Genomic DNA, 26,425 nt, shown 5'->3' on the forward strand with positions numbered 1-26,425 from the left:
TCTGCTTTTCTGATGTATCAAATACTTATGTCATGCAATAAAATGCAAATTAATTACTTAAAAATCATACAATGTGATTTTCTGGATTTTTGTTTTAGATTCCTTCTCTCACAGTTGAAGTGTACCTATGATAAAAATTACAGACCTCTACATGCTTTGTAAGTAGGAAAACCTGCAAAATTGTCAGTGTATCAAATACTTGTTCTCCCCACTGTATATCATACACACACACACATTTTTGTAATAATGACAATTGCAACAATACTGAATGAACAACGAACACTTTTATTTTAACTTAATATAATACATAAATACACACACACAACTCTGAAGTGACAATGATACTGAAGAGTCTGCTTAGGAGACAAATACTCTCAACTGTTTGAATAAAAATAGAGTTTAAGTCACCTGTGATGAATGTTGAAAACAAAAACTTTAATTTCTATATGCAGGAAATCCTATTTTAATAATGGGCATAGTAAGAATTGACAAACAAAGTGCGAGTCATAATTCCCATGACATCTAGCAAAATCTGAAAAGCGGTTCCTTCATTTATTCCATAGGATATTTTTAGATTCACTTAAAAGAAGGTCTGTGTTTCGTGTAGGCTTACATCACCGTGCCAATTTTATAACTGTGTAGATATCCATAGGACAAGGTAACTCTGATCAATATTGGCTAAATATAAGCGAAGATACATTTTTTTGTAGAGTGGATTTATGAAAATATTTTGACAAACGTTACCTTATCCTAGTGAGATTTACACGGGTATCAAAACGTCGAGGCGGTTTAAGCCTGCACGAAACACAGACCTTATTTGAAGTAGATCAAGACATTCTCTATGGAAGACATGAACGGTAAAATAACGAAGGAATCCCTTTCAAGTTCAGCCGCAAGTTATTACAGGAATTATAACGCGTCGACTATTTCTCTCTAAACCATATACCTTTGACTAATCCGGAAACTATCACCTCGAAAACAAAACGTTTATTCCGTTCCGTATTTTATCTAACGGGTGGCATCCATGAGTCTAAATATTCCTGTTACATTGCACAACCTTCAATGTTGTCATAATTACGTAAAATTCTGGCAAATTAGTTCGCAAAGAGCCAGGCGGCCCAAACTGTTGCATATACCCTGAATGACACAATTTCACCTGGTTAATATTGCCTGCTAACCTGGATTTCTTTTAGCTAAATATGCAGGTTTAAAAATATATACTTGTGTATTGATTTTAAGAAAGGCATTGATGTTTATGGTTCAGTACACATTGGAGCAATGACAGTCATTGATTGATTGTTTTTTATAAGATAAGTTTAATGCTAGCTAGCAACTTACCTTAGCTTACTGCATTCGCTAACAGGCAGGCTCCTCGTGGAGTGCAATGTAATCAGGTGTTAGAGCATTGGACTAGTTAACTGTAAGGTTGCAAGATTGGATCCCCCGAGCCGACAAGGTTAAAAATCTGTCGTTCTGCCTCGTTCCTAGGCCGTGATTGAAAATAAGAATGTGTTCTTAACTGACTTGCTTAGTTAAATAAAGACTAAATAAAGGTGTAAAAAAAAAAATAATAATAATAAAAAACAAATTCGGAAATTGTTATGAAAACTTGAAATCGGCCCCGATTAATCGGATATTCCGAGTCGACCTCTATTCGGTAGTAACCCTTTTTGGTTCCAGGGAGTACTATGTTGGGTTCCATGTAGAACCCTCTGTGTAAAGGGTTTTTACATGGAACCCAAAAGGGTTCTACCTGGAACCAAAAAGAGGGAGAGAGAATGGGATAGAGGGAGGGATAAAGGAATATTGTTGTGTAGGAAATTTGCTAAATAACTTCACTTATGTCATATTTTTGAATAGAAGAGAATAGAATAGAATAAAAGTCAAGGTAACTTCACTTGGGTAATATTTTATTGACTCGTTTGATCTTCAAAACTATTTTTCATAATAAAGTTCCACTTTATGTTCTTCAAAGAACTGTAACAATAAAAATAAAAGTAAAATACTGTAGAAAAATTGTATATATATAAAATCAAAAGGCTAAATGAACACTTAGATGAAGAACACCACAGTTCAATGCTCCTCCTTCACTTCAGATAGAAACAGAGAGAGGAGAAAGGGAGAAAGAGAGAGCGAGGGAGAGAGGAACAGAGAGAAATAGGGATAAAGGGATAGATAAAGAGAAGGAATCAATTAGTTACATTTTTCTGTCTAATCTTTAGGTTTTATTACTACTATGTCTTTAATGCTTTATGTCCCGCCCCCAGTCTGATTCCCATGCATGTGATTGGTTGGCAATATTGCTTGGATGACCTGGGGGAGCGTGCTTGCCGACAAAAGCTAGAAATACAATGTCCAGATTAGTCACAATGGAGACTACTGGCTGTTCTGGACAGTGAATTTCTATCTACTCTGTTCTTGCAGTGGCTATGTGTCTCAAATGGCACCCTATTTCCTGTGCACTACTTTTGATCAGAGCCATGAAGGTTTAGGGTCAGCACTAATAGGGCACTACTTTAAACATCTGCCATTTGAGACATACACAGTCTTACATGCACTGAATGACATCATAGTCACACCTTTAACCTTCTCCACAGAGCCCGCCCCCCCCCCCCCACTCCTGCCTGGCTGGAATTGATCACATGGACAACGAGAGGGACAATCAACCAATGTGAACACACAGGATGCTCGGAGAGGGAGGGCCAATGAAAGTAAAGCAACTCAAATTCTATTAGCCAATGGCATCATGAACAGCTCTATCATTATAGAAACACATGATAACACTTAGTATTCTGTTTTTGATTATTTTACAGACATTTTTTTTTTGTAATATAAAACGATCATCAGAGCACGTATAGTTGTCTATAGGACAGGCTTTAAAACAGGGCTGGGCCTGTGGCAGGAGGACATACCCAGCCTTTACACCAGGGTTACTCACTAAACCACAACCCAAAACAAACACACCACCCTGGCTCTCAGAGACCCTGGAGCCTGGTCACACTCTTTTAGTCAGTTGTATCTGCTGTGTGTTGGAGACGATGGAACGTTGTTGTGTGTACAGCATTTGTCCTGTCTTCTTATTGATGATTGCTATATGATGTTAGTTCTGAAGTTAGCTTATCCTGTTATGTGTTGTCTGTCTGTCACTATTAAGCCCTGTAATAATTGGCCCTCGGGTGGTGGATCATGTGGTAGGCTTCGGTGAGCCAGGTGGTAGGTTATTATAAGCCCAGGTGGTGGATCATGTGGTAGGCTTCGGTGAGCCAGGTGGTAGGTTATGGCTGTGCTGGGTTTAGGAGTAACCCCTGTCGTCTCTGCTCTGTTAGAAACACATGGAGTAAGATAATTCAACGTGCAACAATTTCCCCAAAGAGTCTAAACTGCCCACATGTTCATCATCATTCTTCTTTTTCTTCATCGTCGACTTCAGCATTGTCATAATAATATCATCATTATCGCAGATATCGTTGCCACCGGTCAGGGATGAAGCTCTGGTAATGAAGCTCTTGTGGTGTTGTAGGAGGTGTGTGTGAGTGTGTGTGTGTGTGTTGTGTGTTTTGTGTAGGTAGGTAGGTAGTTCTGGTGTCTCTGGTCTCCTCTCCAGAGTCAAAGTCTCTCGTTTTCATAGTCTGGATGGGTTGATACAACGTTGTAACGTACGTTGTATAACGTTGGAAAATAAATGTCCCAGCAACATTTCAAACACACACAGCTCCTTAGTCCACGTACACGCCCTACTCCATCCCTCCCCAGCGAGTCGGGCAAACAGAGCAACCATGGCAACCCTGGTGGGTGTGACTCTTCCGGGCTTATTGGCGTGGTAACGTCCATTCTGCTGACTGGTGGGCTAGGGTTAGGGGCAGGGTTCAGGTAATCTGGTGTCCCCCCATTGGACAACACCAGCCTTACACAAAACTGAAACTGGGAGTTTATCAGGGTGTTAATCTGGATATACTGATTTTGACTCCGTACGACAGAACACTAGCGTTTGTTTTTTGGTGTTCTTTCCCAGTCTGCCCCCCCCCCCCCTCTCTCTGAGTCTACAGGACAGTTTATAGCAGGGAGAGACAGGGGGCTGGTCCTTGAAAATAACTTCTCTTTACTGGTCCTGTACTAGGAGTCTACCTGGTGATTACTCTGCTTGTCATTACGGTTATTCTGGTCGAACACAGGCCTCACACAGAGAGGCTGTGGTTAGTGGTTACTATTACTGTACAGTATGGGTCTCTGCCCTCATGGCAGTCTCTTTGTCTCTGTGTGTTTCTTTTCTGTGTGTGTGTGTGTGTGTGTGTGTGTGTATGTGTGCGTCTCAGGGCATGTCCTCCTGTATGTGTGCATATGTCTGTATAAGAGTAGATGTGTATATGTAAATGTCATAAGGGTGTCCCTCCCCTCCTCACACGTAGTACTCCTTGTCTTTGTTCTTCTTGTTCTTGGAGATCTTGGCGATGCCCAGTGGCTTGTCCTTGGTGCTGCCGTTAGGCTGGGTGGCAGAGTTACTGATGTAGTTGCGGCTCTCGTCCACGTGGTACGAGCCCTCGTCGCGGTTGCGGTACTTGTACATGGCGTAGAGCAGGATAAGGATGCAGAGGGCGGCGGCCGCCACGATGCCCACCACCATGCCCGTGGTGCTGCTGGACTCCCTCACTACCTCTGATGTCCCCGGGAACGGCTTGACCTCCGGGAGAGGGGGGTGGGCTGCTGGAGGGAGGATGACGGGACAGGGAGAGGGAGAGGGAGAGGGAGAGGGGGACAGTGAGAGTTGTCTGTAAAGTCCAACATTTTTCCCTATGTTAGTTGCCATCATTGTCCATCTTTCTGTTTAGTCTGAAGTTGTTTTTGCTTTGGATTCTTGAAAAGCGCTACATAAATTCCATGTATTATTAGTATTATTCATGGAAATAATACAGAACAGTGCTCTATAGTTTCACTTGCAGCAATTATGCAAGTGTGTGATCTCAGGATAAACCTGCTGCACATTAAACCTAAATGTTTCTCCAGTCAACTAGTCATATTGTTAGTGTGTAAGGGTAGTACATGTTTCTCCAGTCTACAAGCCATACTGTTAGTGTCTGAGGGTAGTGAATGTTTCTCCAGTCTACTAGCCATACTGTTAGTGTGTGAGGATAGTACATGTTTATCCAGTCTACTAGCCATACTGTTAGTGTGTGAGGGTAGCAAATGTTTCTCCAGTCTACTAGCCATACTGTTAGTGTGTGAAGGTAGTACATGTTTAACCAGTCTACTAGCCATACTGTAAGGGTAGTACATTTTTCTCCAGTCTACTAGCCATACTGTTAGTGTGTGAGGGTAGTAAATGTTTATCCAGTCTACTAGCCATACTGTGTATGAGGGTAGTAAATGTTTCTCCAGTCTACTAGCCATACTGTTAGTGTGTGAGGATAGTAAATGTTACTCCAGTCTACTAGTCATACCGTTAGTGTGTGAGGGTAGGAAATGTTTATCCAGTCTACTAGCCATACTGTTAGTGTGTGAGGGTAAAATTTTTTATCAAGTCTCCTAGCCATAATGTTAGCGTGTGAGGGTAGTAAATGTTTCTCCAGTCTATTAGCCATACTGTTAGTGTGTGAGGGTAGTACATGTTTCTCCAGTCTACTAGCCATACTGTTAGTGTGTGAGGGTAGTAAATGTTTCTCCAGTCTATTAGCCATACTGTGTATGAGGGTAGTAAATGTTTCTCCAGTCTACTAGCCATACTGTTAGTGTGTGAGGGTAGTACATGTTTCTCCAGTCTACTAGGCATACTGTTAGTGTGTGAGGGTAGCAAATGTTTATCCAGTCTATTAGACATACTGTGTATGAGGGTAGTAAACGTTTCTCCAGTCTACTAGCCATACTGTTAGTGTGTGAGGATAGTAAATGTTTCTCCAGTCTATTAGCCATACTGTGTATGAGGGCAGTAAATGTTTATCCAGTCTACCAGCCATACTGTGAGTGTGTGAGGGTAGTAAATGTTTCTCTAGTCCACTAGCCATACTGTAAGTTGGTGAGGGTAGCAAATGTTTTTCCAGTCTACTAGCCATGCTGTTAGTGTGTGAGGGCAGTAAATGTTTCTCCAGTCTACTAGCCATACTGTAAGTTGGTGAGGGTAGCAAATGTTTTTCCAGTCTACTTGCCATGCTGTTAGTGTGTGAGGGCAGTAAATGTTTCTCCAGTGTACTAGCCATACTGTTAGTGTGTGAGGGTAATACATGTTTCTCTAGTATACTAGGCATACTGTTAGTGTGTGAAGGTAGTAAATATTTCTCCAGTCTACTAGCCATACTGCTAGTCTGTGAGTGTAGCAAATGTTTATCCAGTCTACTAGCCATACTGTGTATGAGGGTATTAAATGTTTCTCCAGTCTACTAGCCATACTGTTAGTGTGTGAGGGTACTAAATGTTTATCCAGTCTACTAGTCATACTGTTAGTGTGTGAGGGTAGTACATGTTTCTCCAGTCTACCTGCCATACTGTTAGTGTGTGAGGATAGTAAATGTTTCTCCAGTCTACTAGCCATACTGTTAGTGTGTGAGGGTAGTAAATGTTTCTCCAGTCTATTAGCCATACTGTGTATGAGGGTAGTAAATGTTTCTCCAGTCTATTAGCCATACTGTGTATGAGGGTAGTAAATGTTTCTCCAGTCTACCTGCCATACTGTTAGTGTGTGAGGGTAGTAAATGTTTATCCAGTCTACTAGGCATACTGTTAGTGTGTGAGGGTAGCAAATGTTTATCCAGTCTATTAGCCATACTGTGTATGAGGGTAGTAAATGTTTCTCCAGTCTACTAGCCATACTGTTAGTGTGTGAGGGTAGCAAATGTTTCTCCAGTCAACTAGCCATACTGTTAGTGTGTGAGAGTAGTACATCTTTCTCCAGTCTACTAGCCATACTGTTAGTGTGTGAGGGTAGTAACATTTTCTATAGTCTACTAGCCATACTGTTAGTGTGTGAGGGTAGTAACATTTTCTATAGTCTACTAGCCATACTGTTAGTGTGTGAGGGTAGCAAATGTTTCTCCAGTCTACTAGCCATACTGTTAGTGTGTCAGGGTAGTAAATGTTTCTCCGGTCCACTAGCCATACTGTTAGTGTGTGAGGGTGGAGAATGTTTCTCCAGTCTACTAGCCATACTGTTAGTGTGTGAGGGTAGTAAATGTTTCTCCGGTCCACTAGCCATACTGTTAGTGTGTGAGGGTGGAGAATGTTTCTCCAGTCTACTAGCCATACTGTTAGTGTGTGAGGGTAGTAAATGTTACTCCAGTCTACTAGCCATACTGTTAGTGTGTGAGGGTAGGAAATGTTTCTCCAGTCTACTAGCCATACTGTTAGTGTGTCAGGGTAGTAAATGTTTCTCCAGTCTACTAGCCATACTGTTAGTGTGTCAGGGTAGTAAATGTTTCTCCAGTCTACTAGCCATACTGTTAGTGTGTGAGGATAGTAGTGTGGTAGTACAGTAGTCGTATGTACTGTATATGGTATGTATTACCAGAGCTGGGGTCACATGGGTCAATGTCTTCGTCATCACTGGGACACTCAGCTGATGCCACCAGCAGGTCGTCTGTCGACTGGAGAGAGACAATATATCATTAAACACACGCTATTGTTTTTTGTAATACTTATGGATCACTGGAGCCTTTCATGTACATGTTATTGACATGTGAAGTATTTTCAGAGAGCTCCTCTCATTCTGCAAAAAGAACACAATAAAACTCTCGACTTGAAGTCAAACACATTTTTGATTTTCAGAAATCTATGTTTTTTTCCCTGAGTCCTGGCAAACTTCCAAACTGCCAAATTGTGAATAGAGAGGCGGAGAGAAAGCGAGAGAACGGAAGTGAGATAGAGAGTGAGAGAGAGAAGAGGAGGAGAGAGGTGTTGGTTACGAGCTGGGATCTAATCACAAGGGATCACATATCCTCCTCCTCTCTCCTTCTCTGGCTCTCCCCTTCCTCCTTATCTCTATCTTCTCCCACATTCCTTCCCACTTTCTTCCTCCCCTCTCTCCTTCCTCTTCCCTCTATGTATAGTGGTCCACCAATGTGCTGATTGCTGATCTCTGAGGACTGTGTGTACATACAAGTTAACTATAATAAAGTAACTAACCAACAGTGTACAGTACAGTGCAGTAACCCTTCATGCTATGAACCCTTCATGTCCATGCCCTGCTCTCTGAGCAACACAAGTTGGGAAGATGCTCCTTTGGCCAACCCCCCTCCTTCCTCACTCTCTCTCAGCCGAACAATGACTCTCCACTTCCTCTCCTCCTCCACCCTTTCTCTCTTTGGCAGCGCCCTCTCTCTTCTCCTACTCTCCCGCCTGTTGCCATGGCAACTCTAAGTTCAGGCCGTTAAAAATGAAGGGCGTGTTTCACTGAGAGACCTGAAACACTGGCACTCACCACCAGACAGAAAGAGAGAGATTATCAGGGCGTTAATCTGGACTCTGTATATGACAGAAGACTAGCGTTCTGTGTTCTTTCCCAGAGAGAGAGAGAAAGAGATGGAGAAGGAGTCATGGAGGGAGAGAGGGACAAAGGGTAGGACAAGGAAAAGCACGAGGAGCGAAGGAAGGAGACATCAAAGTGTTGCAGCTTAAGCTAACATCATGCTAATCGAGTGTGCATATTCATGAGTTTGTTAAACATCGCCTGCTTCGACTTTACAGCTGAGAAATGTGTGTGTGTGTGTGTGTGTGTGTGTGCATAAGCGTGTGTGTTTGTGTGGGAGCGAGAGTGTGAGTGCGTGTTTTAAACCCACACTGAGAGTCCGTGGTGTATTAAAATGGGAGAGTGATGCATTGCAGTAGTCATAACTAACCTCAGTATGGGGACTGGAGAGAACAGCAGAACCAAATCTAGAACCGGTCTAGAACCCAACATAGAACGGGACTAGAACCCACAAACACCCTAACCCAAAAATCTATGCAAATACATTTAGCGTAATGCATCCCAAGATAACAGAAATGCAGCACCATAGAAGTCTAGTAAAAGGCACCATAGAAGTCTAGTAAAAGGCACTATAGAAGTCTAGTAAAAGACACCATAGAAGTCTAGTAAAAGACACCATAGAAGTCTAGTAAAAGACACCATAGAAGTCTAGTAAAAGGCACCATAGAAGTCTAGTAAAAGGCACCATAGAAGTCTAGTAAAAGGCACCATAGAAGTCTAGTAAAAGGCACCATAGAAGTCTAGTAAAAGGCACCATAGAAGTCTAGTAAAAGGCACTATAGAAGTCTAGTAAAAGGCACTATAGAAGTCTAGTAAAAGGCACTATAGAAGTCTAGTAAAAGGCACTATAGAATATTGTAAAAGGCACTATAGAAGCTAACCTCTCATTAATGACTACATCAGCCAGGTACTTTTTGCAACAATGTGATAGATTTCACTTTTGCTAATTAGACAATTAAAAATCCCGGGAGAAAAGTAAACATTACGCTGTCTGCTTATACGGTGCCCATGATCCCAATTGCCTGAGCGTGATTGGTCGAGAGCGACTGTAAGCAGACGTGTATCTTTAGATGAATGCCTTTTCGACACCTTTAACTGTAACCCCTCCAAATTCTATTCCAGACGGATTCTAATGACTCCAACTCATTCTAGACTCCAAACGGAACTGTCTCCCCAGCTGACATCTACTCACATGTCAATCAAACTACAGACCTGCCAATCAAACCACAGCCCTTTAAGTTGCCAATTAAAAGTGAGCCAAGTCTGTTCCACTGATGCACACACACTCCTGAACAATGCATGCCAACCTCATCCTATAGCCTCATCTCTTTTTCTCTCCGTCTTCCGTCTCTCCTCTACAGCCTTATCTCTCCCTCTCTTTGTCTAGCAGCGATGCATGCCACCTTCCAGCACAGATGAAGAAAGGTAGAGAGCGAGAGATAAAGAAAGAGGGGAAGAGAACATCGAAAAGGAACGAGACAGATAACGAAAGAAAGCGGGAGAGAGAAAGGAGAGAGATGGAGAGATGAAGGCGAAGATGGTATCATGCTGAAGTAGTAAAATCAGTACCTGAGCAGCCGAACAATGCCAGCGAGCGTCCATGCCTGCCTGACTGCCTAGCTCACACATAACACACACACACACACTCACACACACACACACGGTGTACACACACTGCTCTACTGCTTCCACCGTGCAGCCATTGTTCTACTTCAACACATACACTCTGTTGGCTGCAGCTCTGTCAGCACGGAGAGAAGAGGAGAGAAGAGGAGCTATTCTGCATATGTACTGATACACTAACTACCTACCACTGCTGAGAGAGAGAGATGGAGGGAGGGAGGGAGGGAGGGAGGGAGGGAGGGACAGATTGCTACAGTTGCTTCTACCCATATAACACACATGGACACACAGACACACGCACGCACGCACGCACACACACACTCACACCGATAACACCCAAACTAAACTGAGCAAAGTGAGTCAGAGCAGACTGTAGCAAAACACAGAGCCCTGAAGCACACACACTCTTATACATTATTAATAACTCTGACTTCCTAGGAGAGAGTCTCATTAAACTCAGGGCAGCAGGAAGAAACACATCAAACACACTCAAACACACACACACACACACGTCACATGTACACACACACGTCACGCGCACAGTCACAGAATCGATTGCTTGCTCTGATCCACCATTAAGTGGTTTCACTGCTCCTCCCTCTGCTGCAACCGACTGTAACTAAGTACAGCCTACATGTTATCTCTATATGTTTGTGTGTGTCCATGGACACTTGTTGAATACAGCTTGGTTGCTAGGTAACCCCAGCAGGAGATCAGTGTTTCTTATTAAACACACACTCACTGCAACACACACACACACACACACACACACACACACACACACACACACACACACACACACACACACACACACACACACACACACGCATGCACACACACACTGCAGCATATCGAGCATACATTCTGTCTGACCTAGTTCCCATCTTGGGATACTGACTCATTTGCAATGCTCTCTGCAAACCAGTTACACCACCAACTACACACACGCACACGTGAGGTGTAAAAAGGAACACTGTGTCTCACTCCATCACTCAAACCCTCCATCCATCTAGATCTATTATTGATGCCTGAGGCTCTGCTCACAGCTCTGCATTCCATTATTTATGTCTGAGGTATACACAAAGGAGCTATACACTGTGGAGCACGAGAGAGTGAGAGAAAGAGAGAGAGAGAGAATACCTAAGACGGTTCACTATCTCCATGGCAACTCGCATCATTGGAAATGATTCTTTTTCAGAGTGCGACAGACTATTTCATAACCCAGAATCCCTCTCCACACACAAACAAAGAGAGCCTGTTCACCATAACCTCCTGACTGGTGATAGCAGATACAGTTTATAGTATCTATATCTGTGAGGTTATGAATTGCTCAATTAGCCTGTTTATGCCTTAGTGTCATAGTTAGTTTCCTACCTGCTGCGTAGTTCCTCCTCCTTGCTTCCTGTTTGTGGCAGTTGTCGTGGTGATGTCGCCGGCATTGGCGGCGGGGTCTGATCGGTTTGCCCCGGCGGCAGCGCTGGATTGGGGCGTGATGGAGGAGGGCATGTCCCCAACCAATCGCGTGCTGCCCTCCAGGCGGATGTGGGCGTGTCCTTCGGCGGCCATGTTGAGTATCTTCAGTCCGTTGTAGTAGAGACCGGCCATCTGACCCTGGAACTGACCTGCTTCCTTTCCTCTTCCCACCATCACCGTCGTCTGGCTGTTGAAGATGGTCAGCTGGCGGCCTGGACACACACACACACACACAAACACACAGACACACACGCGCATACATATGAGTCGTCGGTGGGATGATAATATACACGTTAATCGTAATGTTAGCGTGTTGTAAGTATGATGTGGGACATGACCAAAGGCTGAGATGTACTGTGGAAATGGGGGGCTGGAGGAAGAGAGGAGGAGGAAAAGAAGACGATGAAGGAGGATGAAAGGAAGAGTAGGATGAAGAGAGAGGACATGAGATGAGCTGAGAGATGGTTGCTCTTGGAGACGCATCAGGAGCAAGTCATGTTGATCAGACATATCGATTGATTTCCCTCAAATATGGTTATTACAGCCTTATGAAGCCCTAAGAAGCCGGATGAAGCATTATAAAGCCATATGAAGCTCTATGAAGCATGCACAGGTCATAGCTCTGTCTCTGGTCACTGTTAAAGGGACTTCAGGTATTTAAAGGAGCTCTGCTGAAGTTTAAGAGGTTAATAAAAAAACAGTGCATTTAACATCTCAAGTCTTACAAGTAATATCTGATTATGAACTTTACTTTGACTACATGATGTTCAACATTGATATGTGGTATCACTTTAGAAGAACTCCTCGTAACAAAGCATTTATAACGGATTAGTAAATCGTTTATTCATCATTTATTGATCATTACTCCCACATTTGCACATTTTAGTAACCTAGTTATTCACACATTTCTAAACAACTTTTAAAGTATTTAATAATGATTCATAAGATCATTCGGGAGATGTTTAATATATGTCCTTATAAACCCTTCGTTAGTTAACTCTTCGTTAATCAACTAATCGTTAGTTAACTCTTTGCATGGCCTCGTCTTAAGTGTGGGCTATTTATACTTTATAGATACTTTATAAACGTTTTGAGTGGCCAGTGTACTTTCTCACAAAAAGATGGACATGCTATTGGTTCCAGCAGTGCTTGATGCTCCTGAAGGTCTCAAAATGGCCCCCGGGACATATCAGTGGTTAAACAACAAGCATTAAATAAAGAGGATGTTCAAGAAGATATATAGAACATTTTATTCCAAAAGTCACACAATTGTAATGTGTAACTTCAGACACACCCTATGTTGAGTAACATAATGTTTTTTCTCTCCCGAAAATGGTAACATAAGCATTTCTTGGCAGTGACTTTTCTACCAAAACCAAAGTGGATTGCAGTCACTCCTTAGAGCAGTGTACTCTTATAATTTGGTCAGCTGCGTGGGTCCATACATGTTACAAATCGCCACCCTCGCAAAAGGAAACCCTCAGCCAACGGCCCACCCGCTAATTCCCCCACATGCATGACGCAGTCAAATTGTAAGCACCGCTTTCACCCAATCCTGGTACGGCCAAATAACCAGTGACGAAAACCCAAACACCAGAACTACCGCTGCTTGTTATCCTACACATTCCATGCCGTCGCAGTAGATTCCGGTTAAACGGCAGAATGATTCCATGAAAGATGAAGAGCAGTCCATAGACTGCTTACGAGGTAAGGAAACAAATATCTGAATACATTATTGTGCTGAACTATTCAATTACGTTTAAAGAGTTACTACCTTTAAAAGCCCAGTTAAGGTGCAGCCAAACAAAGCCATCTGTTAACATAGTCTGTGGTTAAAAGACTGAAGCACTGGAAGCATTTACAGGTCCAATGGAGACATTTTGTATCTCAATACAGCCTAAAATCATTTCTGGGTAACAATGTACCTTACTGTTATCAGTTTTCCCCTCCCCACTCAGACCACTCCCAGACAGTCGTAGCTAAATTCTTGTTTGAGAAATTGCTCTTTGCTGAAAAGCTATTTTTGTTTATTTTTGACCATTTTAATTGAAAACAATCATAGTAAGGTACTTAATTGTTAACCAGAAATTATTTTATATTGAGATAAAAATGACTGCATTGGACCTTTAAGGAGCATCAGGTACTGTTGGAATGTCTACCAATGGCATGTCCCTCTTTTTGTGAGAAATTACACTGGTCACTCAAAACATTTATAAACTATTTAGAAAGTACAAATATTCTACACTTTTCATCAGGCCACGCAACAAGACTAATCTAATGATTAACTAATGGTTTATAAGGACCTATATTAAACATCTTACGAATGGAGTAATGATTAATAAATGATGAATAAACTATTTACTAATCCATTATAAATGCTTTATTACGAGGAGTTACTCGAAAGTGAAGCCTTTAAATGTTTACAATTGGAGAAACAGCATTGTGACAGAATCTTAATAAAGCCCTTTTTATCTGTACTAGTTTCACATTTATTCAGATTAATCTTCCCATTGTCCCTTTAACCTGGTATTATCAACCTTTCTCTCTAGCTACAGTTTACAGTGAAGTAGTGTATTACAGAACAGGACAGTTACACTACAGTTTACACAGTCTGACAATATTACACTCTAACAGCTTCTATAATGTTTAAACTTAGTTATGAATTTATAATTTTAGATGTTAGTTGATGGTCACAGTTTCAACTTGCTTCAGGTTGACTTTTAAGCTAAAAGTTTTAAGTAATTTTAATGATGTTTTTACCTTTGTCGAATAGCCAATCATCAACTACTCGACCGAGTCGATAGGGGATTCTCTGTCTAGCGATGGCCAGGCGCTCGTTATCAATGTTGCCTTTAATTTAAAGATGAAAACACAGTAATTACGCACATCAACACCTGGCACAGGAGCTGGACAACAAAATGAACAGCCATGAAGAGAAAGTCAAAGTCCTGACCAAGGTCCTGTTAGTCGGTCCGAACATTGTTGCTGTGTCTTAATTTCAAGAGTTACGATCAGGGGCAGCAACCAGCGAGCGGACATTGACTTTCTGTTCATGGGCTTTGATTTAAAGAGACATTTAAACAGTTAATTATCATCCGACAGACAGGAGTTTAGAGAGTTTGATAAAACAACAGAATAATAACGATAATCATTGTTAAAGCTTACAGATCAACCCTCATACACCTCTCTGTCTAGGGTTTAGCCGTTTAGCTAACATCTAACTAAATAACTCTCGAAAATATATGATTACTACTTTTATATAAAAACAACAACAAATGTTTAAAAACCCAATGCAAAAAAAAAAAGAAATACAATCATTTTTTCTCTTGTTTTTTTTTTCTCAGTCTAGTTTACTCAGAAAATGAAATGTTTATTGTGTTGCTGTTTGGCCAAATGCCCCAATGGCTATTATTTAATTTTTAAAAATAAAACACAACTACTACCTGTATTAAATGTTTACATGATTCATTTACGTATCACACTATTTAACATAGCAACATAAATTACCAGTCATGTCAGTACAGACTCCCTGGAGTCAAGGCAACAGGGGAAGTTACTACCTATTTCTTTTTTTTAATGTTTTAACAGGAAAATTACATCATAACATAGCCATTTGATCTTCAGCAAGTCAGTACAAAAGTCCTAATAGTAACGTAGCTATGATGTAGTAATAACATCAGTAACAGCAACATTACAACATCCTAATATTAAAACTGAAAGAAATAGTTACGGTATATAGTCACTTCCTTTTATTCAGGAAGTAAAGCGAAGCCCTGTAGTGTGATTGGCTGTGACAAGCGGGTGTAGGCTGTGGTCGGTCCTTACCTGAGGGGTAACGCTCTATGATTGGCAGGTCGTCCAGCTGCAGGGTTGCGTTGCCTCCGCTGCGGGTAAACCGAACTATGTGGTATTTCCCATCATTAACGGATTTAGCAGTCTCTTCAATGTTGATGTCATCTGTTCCCACGTTAAACACTACCCTAATATTTCCTTTATCCTAAGGAGTGAAAAATAGGCACAGAGAGAGAGAGATCGAGGGATAGAAAGGGATAGAGAAAGAGGATAGGATAGGAAGGGAGAAAGGGATTTATAGTTGGTAGTGTAGCAGAGTGCTGATTTGAGGAAGACAGAGCGCAGTTCCACAGGGATTTTGTAGAGGCCAGTGTTAAACAATGTAATCCTTACTATCTGTAGCTGTAGGTAGTCCCCAAGTCCCGAGGCGCTGTCGACCCGTAGCAGGGTAGCGTGTTTCTGCTGTGTGCTGAAGCCCAGCGCGAGCCGGTCAGCCCGTGTACTGGGGCGCTCGTTAGGAGGCCAGGTGTACACAATCACACCCCCATCACGACCAAAGATATACGTGGTCCCCGCTGTGGACAACAGATTTACATGACTTGTTGTCAAATGAGCAGAAACAGGATGTAGTAAACAGGAAATAGGTCATAGGAATAGAAAACAAAAGTGACTCACCGTCATTGCAGAGCGGTCCTCCGAATGATGTCATACTGCAATCACAGCTAAATCCCTCCCACTGCTGCAAACACACGCCCTGATTGGCGCAAGAGTCTTCCTGACAGGTAGTACTGGGACCTGGAAAGACAAATCCTTTAACTTCTAAACGATGAAGGCTAATGTCAACCAGAGGCTGCTGAAAGTAAGAAAATAATCAGAATAAGCCCTTAAAATTGCTCTGGTTAAATCGACAAGAAAAAATATATTAATTCCCAAAATTTTGTGAATCATTCCATTAAGAGTTGATCCTCATTGAAAATGAATAGCACTTTTGGATTGTTGAATTGGAAATCCAATTCACTGGGCATCCTGTAGCTGTCCATGAGGTTGGCCAGCCCTAGGTTAGATACAGGGAGGGAGAGGTCAAACAGAAGAGGGTGGGGTTAGAAGCAGGGGGTGGGGTTAGAATCATGCTTCCAAGTGAAGGAGGTGCAGGGTGTGTGGTCTAAATGAAACAGTAATGGTGTCACTGAGGGGATGATGTCACTATGGTGACCACCTGGACAGGTTACGCCAGAACACACCACACACATGCACCCACACGTGTAACCAAGGTGGCTTGCGTAATGAGTACCCTTGCCTGAGACCTGAGCACATACGTTAGCTGAGCTAATGCCTAAACTTTAGCTTAGTAGGCTAACACAGACGTGTGGTGCGCAGGAGACCCCAGGTTCGAACCCAGTCGCTCACAAGCGCACACAGACACATACACGCACACACAGAGCGATCTACCTTGCAAGTCAGCTTTCATCAATGCAACTTTCGTCAGCCGAAAACAAAAACAAAACAACGACAAGCAAAATATGTTAGATGGTTAGTAAAAACAAAGCATAGAAATGCCTGTAAAAAAAACGGAGAGAGCAAAAGAGAGAGAGAAAGAGGGAAGAGAAAGCCAGATGCCAAAACAAGGGGGATAATCTCCAACGTAATAAAAACAGCTGTTAGCTGGAGCAATAGTGAAGGAATGAGTTTAAAAAAAAAGCTGTGATATGCAATGGTAAGGAGAAAGTCCTGGTATGTGTGTGTCTCTCTATACTTTTTGTTGTGTAGGTACTCATGGTTTGTGTGTGTGTGTGTGTGTGTACCTGTGTGTGTGTGTGTACCTTCACAGCCCCTCTCCACTTGTCCGGTGGTAGCTAGAGCATCAGCCAGCAGGTCAGGTAGTCGGCCGTTAAGGTCAACAGTTGCTAAGCAACCCTGGAAGCCTTCCCGGGAGTGGACGAGCTTGGGAAGGTCCCTATACATCTCCTTAGCCACCCCCCCTACGTACAGGTCACCTATAGGAACACAGCATAACTTGAGTGACAGCTCCGTGCAACAATATCTGTCTCTCTCTTAGCTGACAGTACTGGCCTCTGCTGTTAGGGAACAAGGGCTGAGGCAGAGAGATTCCATAGTAGTAGAAGGGTAGTATGGTATGTACAGTGTGTGTGTGTGTGTTACCTTTGAGATCCAGGTTCTTGGCCCCCATAGTGGTCTGTGTAGTGACCTTGGTATCTATCTTAACAGTGTGCAGGTTGTTGGTGTCTCTGGATATGAGCACATTGTGCCAGTGGTTGTCATTCAGAGGAGAGTTGGAGTTCCCTTTGATCAGGTGTGCCCCGTTCCCCAGGTCAGACACATAGTGGAGGTAGCTGGGGAGGATGATTAGGATTAGAATATTAGAATATGAACTGTATATCCATGAGTAGTTGATAATTGTCCCACTCTGACATGTCCCTTCACCAAACGATTTCAATCTCCTCTGTTGTACAGTATCAGCAATGTAAATAGTAGCTATAGGTAGTTAGGGAGTTAGCTAGTTAGCTATACACTGTTGTACAGTATCAGTAATGTAAATAGTAGCTATAGGTAGTTAGGGAGTTAGCTATACACTGTTGTACAGTATCGGTAATGTAAATAGTAGCTATAGGTAGTTAGGTAGTTAGCTATCCTCTGTTGTACGGTATCAGTAGTAGACAGACTACAGTATCAATAGGTAGTTAAGTAAGTAATTATGCCGTACCCTTTGACCAGCTCCACCACTATGAAGTCGTTTCCGTCTCCTCTGTTGTAGAGTACGAGTCCGTCAGGTGAGGTGGTTTTGAACTGGAGGAACAGGTGCATGGAGTAGTAGGCCTGGAGCGTGGGCAGGGTCACGTAGCTCGACCGCGACCTGAACGTCACCGGGTCCGCCACGATGCTCTTATAACCAATCACAGCGTTCAGTTCGCAATAGTCGATGTCACCATTCTTACCTAGGATCAAGACGACCAAGGATGAGATGTGTGCGTGTACTCTGGTCTTACAGTGGTCTATATAAGGCGTGTCATTCAGCATGAGTTGTGTGGAGTTGTGTACAGTGCATTCAGAAAGTATTCACACCCCTTGACTTTTTCCACATTTTGTTGTTACAGCCTGAATTTAAAATGGATCAAATTTAGATTTTTGTCGTCACTGGCCAACACACAATACCCCATCATGTTAAAGTACAATTATGTTTTTGAAATGTTTACAAATGAATAGAAAATCAAAACCTGAAGTATTCAACTACTTTGATATGGTAATCCTAAATATGTAAGTAGTAAATAAATAAGTAAAAGTAAAAATGTGCTTACCAAGTCACATAATAAGTTGCATGGACTCACTCAATGAGCAATAACAGTGTTTAACATGACTTTTGAATGACTATCTCATCTCTGTACCCTACACATACAGATAATTGTAAGGTCCCTCAGTCGAGCAGTGAATTTCAAACAGATTCAACCCCAGGGAGGTTTTCCAATGCCTTGCAAAGAAGGGAACCTATGGTTAGATAGGGGGGAAAAAAGCAGACATTAAATATCCCTTTGGGCATGGTGAAGTTATTAATTACACTTTGGATGGTGTATCAATACACCCAGTCACTACAAAGATACAGACGTCCTTCCTACCTCATTTGCCAGATAGGAAAGAAACCAATCAGGGATTTCACCATGAGGTAATGGTGAGTTTAATACAGATACAGAGTTTAATGACTGTGATAGGAGAAAACTGAGGATGGATCAATACTAACTTAACTGACAGAGTGTAAAGAATGAAGCCTGTACAGAATACAAATATTCCAAAACATGCATCCTGTTTGCAACAAGGCACTAAAGTAATGTTGCAAAAAATGTGGCAAAGAAATTTACTTTTTGTCCTGAATACAAAGTCTTATGTTTGGGGCAAATCCAATACAACACAGTACTGAGTACCACTCTCCATATTTTCAAGCATAGTGGTGGCTGCATCATGTTATGGGTATGGTTGTAATCGTTAAGGACTGGGGAGTTTTTCAGGATAAAAAAGGAATGGAGCTAAGCCCAGGCAATATCCTAGAGGAAAACCTGGTTCAGTCAAATACTGGGAGATTAAATCACCTTTCAGCAGGACAGTAACCTAAAACACAAGTCCAAATCCACACTGGAGTCGCTTACCAAAAAGACAGTGAATGTTCCTGAGTGGCCGAGTTACAGTTTTGACTTAAATGGCCTTGAAAATCTATGGCAAGACCTACAAATGGTTGTCTAGCAATGATCAACAACAATTTGACAGAGCTTGAAGAATTTAGAAAATAATAATGTGCAAATGTTGCACAATCCAGACTTGCCCAGAAAGACTCAAGAGCTGTAATCGCCAAAGGTCATTCTGTATTGACTCGAGGGGTTGAATACTTATCTAATCAAGATATCTTAGTGTTTTATTTTTATTTATTTTTTATTTTTTTACTAATGTTACATTTTTTTATACACTTTGACATTACAGATTATTTTGAGTAAATCGTTGACAATTAAATCCATTGTAATCCCACTTCCTAACACAACAAAATGTGGAAAAAGTCAAGGGGTGTGAATACTTTCTGAAGGCATTGTATGTGTAAGGTTTGTGTGTTGGTATAAGTTGTGAGTGTAGGTGTGTGCTCTGTCCTTCCAGAGGTCTACGTAGGGGATGCCGTTGAGGGTGAGGTCTGTGTAGGTATGTCTACACATTGATTCAAGTATAGTGCATTCGGAAAGTAATCAGACCCCTTGACTTTTTCCACATTTTGTTACGTTGAAGCTTTATTCTAAAATTGATTACATCGTTTCCCCCCCTTATAAATCTACCCTCAATACCCCATAATGACAAAGTAAAAACAGGTTTTTAGAAATTTTTGCCAAACTTTAGTGAGTACTTTGTTGTAGCACCTTTGGCAGCGATTACAGCCTCGAGTCTTCTTGGGTATGACGCTACAAGCTTGGCACACCTGTATTTGGAGAGTGTCTCCCATTATTTTCTGCAGATCCACTCAAGCTCTGTCAGGTTGGATGGGGAGCGTCGCTGCACAGCTATTTTTAGGTCTCTCCAGAGATGTTAGATAAGGTTCAAGTCCGGGCTCTGGCTGGGCCACTCAAGGATATTCAGAGATGTGTCCTGAAGCCACTCCTGCATTGTCTTGGCTGTGTGCTTAGGGTTATTGTCCTGTTGGAAGGTAAACCGTCACCCCAGTCTGAGGTCCTGAGTTCTCTGGAGCAAGTTTTCATCAAGGATCTCTCTGTACGTTGCTCCATTTATCATTTATTTATCCTTACTAGTCTCTCAGTCCCTGCCGCTGAAAATCATCCCCACCGCATGATGCTGCCACCACCATCCTTCACCGTAGGGATCGTGGAGGGTTTCCTCCAGACGTGACACTTGGCATTCAGGTCAAAGAGTTCAATCTTGGTTTCATCAGTCCAGAGAATCTTGTTTCTCATGGTCTGAAAGTCCTTTAGGTGCCTTTTGGCAAACTCCAAGCGGCTATCATGTGCCTTTTACTGAGGAGTGGCCTCCGTCTGGACACTCTACCATAAAGGCCTGATTGGTGGAGTGCTGCAGAGATGGTTGTCCTTCTGGAAGGTTCTCCCATCTCCACAGAGGAACTCTGGAGCGCTGTCAGAGTGACCATCAGGTTCTTGGTCACCTCCCTAAACAAGCCCTATCTCGCCCGATTGCTCAGTTTGGCCGGGTGGCCAGCTCTAGGAAGAGTCTTGGTGGTTCCAAACTTCTTCCATTTAAGAATGATGGAGGCCACTGTGTTCTTGGGGACCTTCAATGCTGCAGACATGTTTTGGTAGCCTTCCCCAGATCTATGCCTCGACACAATCCTGTCCCGGAGCTCTACGGACAATTCCTTTGACCTCATGGCTTGGTTTTTGCTCTGACATGCACTGTCAACTCTGGGACCTTATATAGACAGGTGTGTGCCTTTCCAAATCATGTCGAATCAATTGAATTTACCACAGGCGGACTCCAGTGAAGTTGTAGAAACATTTCAAGGATGATCAATGGAAACAGGATGCACCTGAGCTTCATTTCGAGTATACTAGCAAAGGGTCTGAATACTTATGTAAATAAGGTATTTCTGTTTTTTTATATTAATACATCTATTAAAATTTATAAAAAACAGTTTTTCTTTGTCATTGTGGGGTATTGTGTGTAGATTGATGAGGAAAACAATGAGTTTAATCCATTTTAGAATAAGGCTGTAACATAACAAAATGTGGGAAAAGTCAAGGGGTCCGAATACTTTCCGATGGCACTGTATGTGTGTGTAAGGTGTGTGTAGGCGTGTGTTCTCTATCCTTACAGAGGTCTATAGGGAATGCTTACCAGCTTGAGGTGCATGTAAGGTGTGTCTGTACTCTGGTTTTACAGCGGCCTATGTATGGCGTGTCATTCAGCGTAAGTGCAGTTGTGTATGTTGAAGGTGTGTGGGTATAAGTAGTGTTGGTAGTTGAATACTCTGTTCTTACAGAGGTCTGGGGCATGCCGTTGAGGGTGAGGTGTGTGTAAAGCAGGGGTGTCAAACTCATTTTGACCCGGGGGCCTCATTCAGCCTTCAACAAGGTCCGGAGGGCCGCACAAAAAATTGGCTATATTTCCTCGCTGTGAACATTTTCAGAAAATAGTCCTCTATCCATCGTTTAGGGAATTTCCGATGCTCCCTGACTGTCTAGCTTTCATTTTGGTGATTATTAGCAAGCTGTACGCAGTCAATAAACAGTATGAATATACAATAGGTCCATTATCCTTCCTACACAGTTTCGATTTGGTTTTAGTCATTGTAAAGTATTTGAGTTGTTTTCCCCCACTGAGTGTGTAAAACATTAAGAACACCTTCCTAATATTCAGTTGCAACCCTCCCCCCTTTTGCCTTCAGAACAGCCTCAATTTGTCGGGGCATGAACTCTACAAGGTGTTGAAAGCGTTCTACAGGGATGCTGGCCCATGTTGACTCAAGTTGGCTGGATGTCCTTTGGGGTTGGACCATTCTTGATACACATGGGATATCAATCAATCAATCAAATGTATTTATAAAGCCCTTTTTACATCAGCAGATGTCACAAAGTGCTTATATAGAAACCCAGCCTAAAACCCCTAAGAGCAATGCAGATGTAGAAGTACAGTGGCTAGGAAAAACTCCCTAGAAAGGCAGGAACCTAGGATGAAACATAGAGATGAACCAGGCTCTGAGGGGTGGCCAGTCCTCTTCTGGCTGTGCTGGTGGAGATTATACAGTGCCTTGCAAAAGTATTCATCCCCCTTGGCATTTCTCCTATTTTGTTGCATTACAACCTGTGATTTAAATGGATTTTTATTTGGATTTCATGTAATGGACATACACAAAATAGTCCAAATTGGTGAAGTGAAATGAAAAAAATAACTTGTTACATTTTTCTTTAAAAGATTTAAAACTGAAAAGCGGTGTGCACATATGTATTCAACCCTTTTGCTATGAAGTCCCTAAATAAGATCTGGTGCAACCAATTACCTTCTGAAGTCACATAATTAATTAAACAAAGTCCACCTGTGTGCAATCTAAGTGTCACATGATCTGTCACATGATCTCAGTATATATATATATATATACACCTGCTCTGAAAGGCCCCAGAGACTGCAACACCACTAAGCAAGAGGCATCACCAAGCAAGTGGCACCATGAACACCAAGGAGCTCCCCAAACAGGTCAGGGACAAAGTTGTGGAGAAGTACAGATCAGGGTTGGGTTATAAAAAAATATACGGAACTTTGACCATCCCACGGAGCACCATTAAATCCATTATTAAAAAATGGAAAGAATATGGCACCCTAACAAACCTGCCAAGAGAGGGCCCCCACCAAAACTCACGGACCAGGCAAGGAGGGCATTAATCAGAGAGGCAACAAAGAGACCAAAGATAACCCTGAAGGAGCTGCAAAGCTCCACAGCGGAGATTGCCGTATCTGTCCATAGGGCCACTTTAAGCTGTACACTCCACAGAGCTGGGCTTTACGGAAGAGCGTCCAGAAAAAAAAGCCATTGCTTAAAGAAAAAAATAAGCAAACATGTTTGGCGCAAACCCAACCCCTCTCATCACCCGAGGACACCATCCTCACAGCATGATGCTGCCACCACCATGTTTCACTGTGAGGATGTTTTTCATCAGCAGGGACTGGGAAACTGGTCAGATTTGAAGGAATGATGGATGGCGCTAAGTACAGGGAAATTCTAGAGGAAAAACTGTTTCTGTCTTCCAGAGATTTGAGACTGGGACGGAGGTTCACCTACCAGCAGGACAATGACCCTAAGCATACTGCTAAAGCAACACTCGAGTGGTTTAAGGGGAAACATTTAAATGGCTTGGAATGGCCTAGTCAAAGCCCAGACCTCAATCCAATTGGGAATCTGTGGTATGACTTAAAGATTGCTGTACACCAGCGGAACCCATCCAACTTGAAGGAGCTGGAACAGATTTACCTTGAAGAATGGGCACAAATCCCAGTGGCTAGATGTGCCAAGCTTATAGAGACATACCCCAAGAGACTTTCAGCTGTAATTGCTGCAAAAGGTGGCTCTACAATGTATTGACTTTGGGGGGGGGGGGGGGGGGGTGAATAGTTATGCACGCTCAAGTTTTCAGTTTTTTTGTCTTATTTCTTGTTTCACTATAAAAAATATTTTGCATCTTCAAAGTGGTAGGGATGTTGTGTAAATCAAATGATACAACCCCCCCAAAAATACATTTTAATTACAGGTTGTAAGGCAACAAAATAGGAAAAATGCCAAGGGGGTGAATACTTAATACCACATGGCCATTAAGGGAAACTGTTGAGTGTGAAAAACTCTACAGCGTTACAGTTCTTGACCCAAACTGGTGCTCCTGGCACCTACTACCATACCCTGTTCAAATGTACTTACATTTTTTGTCTTGCCCATTCACCCCCTGAACGGCACACAGACACAATACATGTCTTAATTGTCTTTAGGTTTAAAAATCCTTCTTTAACCTGTCTCCTACCCTTCATCTACATGGATTGAAGTGGATTTAACAAGTGACATCAATACGCAATCATAGCTTTCATCTTTCACCTGGAATCACCTGGTCAGTTTACGTCATGGAAAGACCAGGTGTCCTTAATGTTTTGTATTTGTACACATATATATTTATTATTATTTCTTACTCAAACCACCGGCCTGCGGGCTGTATGTTTGACACCCCTGGTGTAAGGCGTGTGTAGGTGTGTACTCTGTCCTTACAGAGGTCTATGTAAGGCATCCCGTTGAGGGTGAGGCCCTGCAGGTGCCCTATGAAGTTGGAGGGTACAGCGGGCATGAAGCGCTTCTCCGTCACAATGCCTGTCTCCACGTTGTGGAACTCCAGCTGGGTGTGGTCGCCTGCCATCTGACCTGGAGGGGTTAGAGGTCAGGGGTCAGGGGAGAGATTAGCAGACCGGGGTCAAATACATTCAAACACTTGAGGTGCGCTTGATTTAGCTTGACCAGAGTCTCGGGTGAGTGGAGTTTGCACTTTTGGGAATATTCCATTAGTTACATTGGACCAGGTAAGCTAAATACAAGGCACTTCAAGTGCTTGTATGTATTTGAGCCAGGTCTGCAGGTTATGGGTTTGAGGACAGTGGTTAAGGTTAGGGCTGAAAAGTCAGGGTTGACAGTGTTGGGGGGATGCTATGGTTACCTTCTACAGGTTGCAGGTCGTCGACGGTGAGTTTGAGGCTTTTCCCACGACGCACCACTCTGACCGTGTGCCACTCATTATCATTCAGCCCCACCCCCGCAAAGATGGTCTCTGGACCCTTACCTACACACATTCCAGTTAGTTAATACACACACATACCTGTACACAGACAAACACCTTAGACATACTTTCACACACCCACACACACACAGGCACACAGGTAGGTAGGCACACACACCCATGTCTCCTGCCATTGAGTCCTACCGTTTCAGCCACATGGTGGCACTAGATATTCAGCCCTGTAGCTAGAAGGGCTTGATGGAGAGCTGGCATACAGCAGGAGGAAAATTCTCCATCCATCGCTCTCTTTTTCCCTCCCCTCTTCTCTCCCTCTTTGTCTCACTGTCCATCTCTCTCTCTCTGTTTCTCTCTCTCTCTGTCAGTCCTTTCATCCCCCCTCTCATTCTCTGTCTCTGTACATCTCTCCTCATTTTCTGTCTCCCCCTGTCAGTCTTTCTTCTCTCTCTCTCTCTCTCTCAAATAGTGAAAACTCGCCAGGCTAGACCCGCGTGTCAGTGTGTGTGTGTGTGTGTGTGGGGGGGGGGGGGGGGGGGGTTGGGGGGGTTGACATATAGGAGTGATGATAAGGCGAGAGGTAAACAGCCTGACAGATTCTGCTGTGGGAAATGTCAGCACCATGACACACACAGACACAAACACACACACATACACATAGCATATTGCTGCATGTGTGAGGTCTCTCTCTGTGTGTACATGCATGTGTGAGTGTGTGTGTGAGGTGTGTTAAGTGTGATTAGTTTTCAGGAGAGGACAGAGGGCTCCCCTGAGGAGTCTCAGCTGTGCTCTGGGCATGAGCATCTCATCCTGTTACCATGGATCACTGCCTGAGTGTGTGTGTGTGTGTGTGTGTGTGTGTGTGTGTGTGTGTGTGTGTGTGTGTGTGTGTGTGTGTGTGTGTGTGTGTGTGTGTGTGTGTGTGTGCGTGTGTGCGTGTGCGTGTGTGTATGAGATGGGGTGAATGGGCTTATGTGAGTATGAGGCAGTGATCCATGTCAACTCGAGAACAGCCAGGACACACACTCACTCACACACACTCACAGGACCATGAAATATGGTCATGGAAGAGAGGCTAATTGCGGAACCAATGTCTATGGAACTTATACAAATCAAATGTATGTAATATAATTGATTGTCCTTTTGCACGCCCATAGACTCAATGGTGACATTATCATTGAGTTATTGAATGGTATGAACTCTTGTTATGTTTTATAATCAACTCAGAATATTAAGTTCTTTCTATGGCAGTATTTTAGACTCAAAATGGCTGATAACTCAGGATCATTAGAAAATCATAATCCATTTGAAGGTTTAT

The 26,425-nt window shown here is 42.7% G+C and overlaps 1 protein-coding gene across 27 annotated transcripts in view; it reads right to left on the reverse strand.

Annotated features, from left to right (window-relative positions):
• Window positions 1–1,893: 1,893 nt before the first annotated feature.
• Window positions 1,894–26,425, reverse strand: part of LOC139580875 (neurexin-1a-like) — a 61,910-nt gene continuing 37,378 nt past the window's right edge. For 7 of the 27 annotated variants that reach the window (XM_071409973.1, XM_071409976.1, XM_071409969.1 and 4 more), the window contains 12 exons: window positions 25,033–25,155; window positions 24,594–24,743; window positions 18,060–18,291; window positions 17,498–17,688; window positions 17,140–17,331; window positions 16,013–16,132; window positions 15,731–15,912; window positions 15,371–15,542; window positions 14,306–14,395; window positions 11,447–11,757; window positions 7,490–7,568; window positions 1,894–4,701 (listed from right to left, as the gene is read on the reverse strand). In XM_071409973.1, coding sequence (XP_071266074.1) covers window positions 4,397–4,701; window positions 7,490–7,568; window positions 11,447–11,757; window positions 14,306–14,395; window positions 15,371–15,542; window positions 15,731–15,912; window positions 16,013–16,132; window positions 17,140–17,331; window positions 17,498–17,688; window positions 18,060–18,291; window positions 24,594–24,743; window positions 25,033–25,155 — 2,147 coding nt within the window. In that variant the 3' untranslated portion in view covers window positions 1,894–4,396. Of the gene's footprint in view, window positions 4,702–7,489; window positions 7,569–10,018; window positions 10,264–11,446; window positions 11,758–14,305; window positions 14,396–15,370; window positions 15,543–15,730; window positions 15,913–16,012; window positions 16,133–17,139; window positions 17,332–17,497; window positions 17,689–18,059; window positions 18,292–24,593; window positions 24,744–25,032; window positions 25,156–26,425 lie in introns of those variants that run through there. The other 20 variants (XM_071409989.1, XM_071409987.1, XM_071409990.1 and 17 more) reach the window with 8 other exon arrangements.

The sequence above is a fragment of the Salvelinus alpinus genome, chromosome 7 (assembly GCF_045679555.1).
Source record: "Salvelinus alpinus chromosome 7, SLU_Salpinus.1, whole genome shotgun sequence".
NCBI classification, from domain to species: Eukaryota; Metazoa; Chordata; class Actinopteri; order Salmoniformes; family Salmonidae; genus Salvelinus; species Salvelinus alpinus.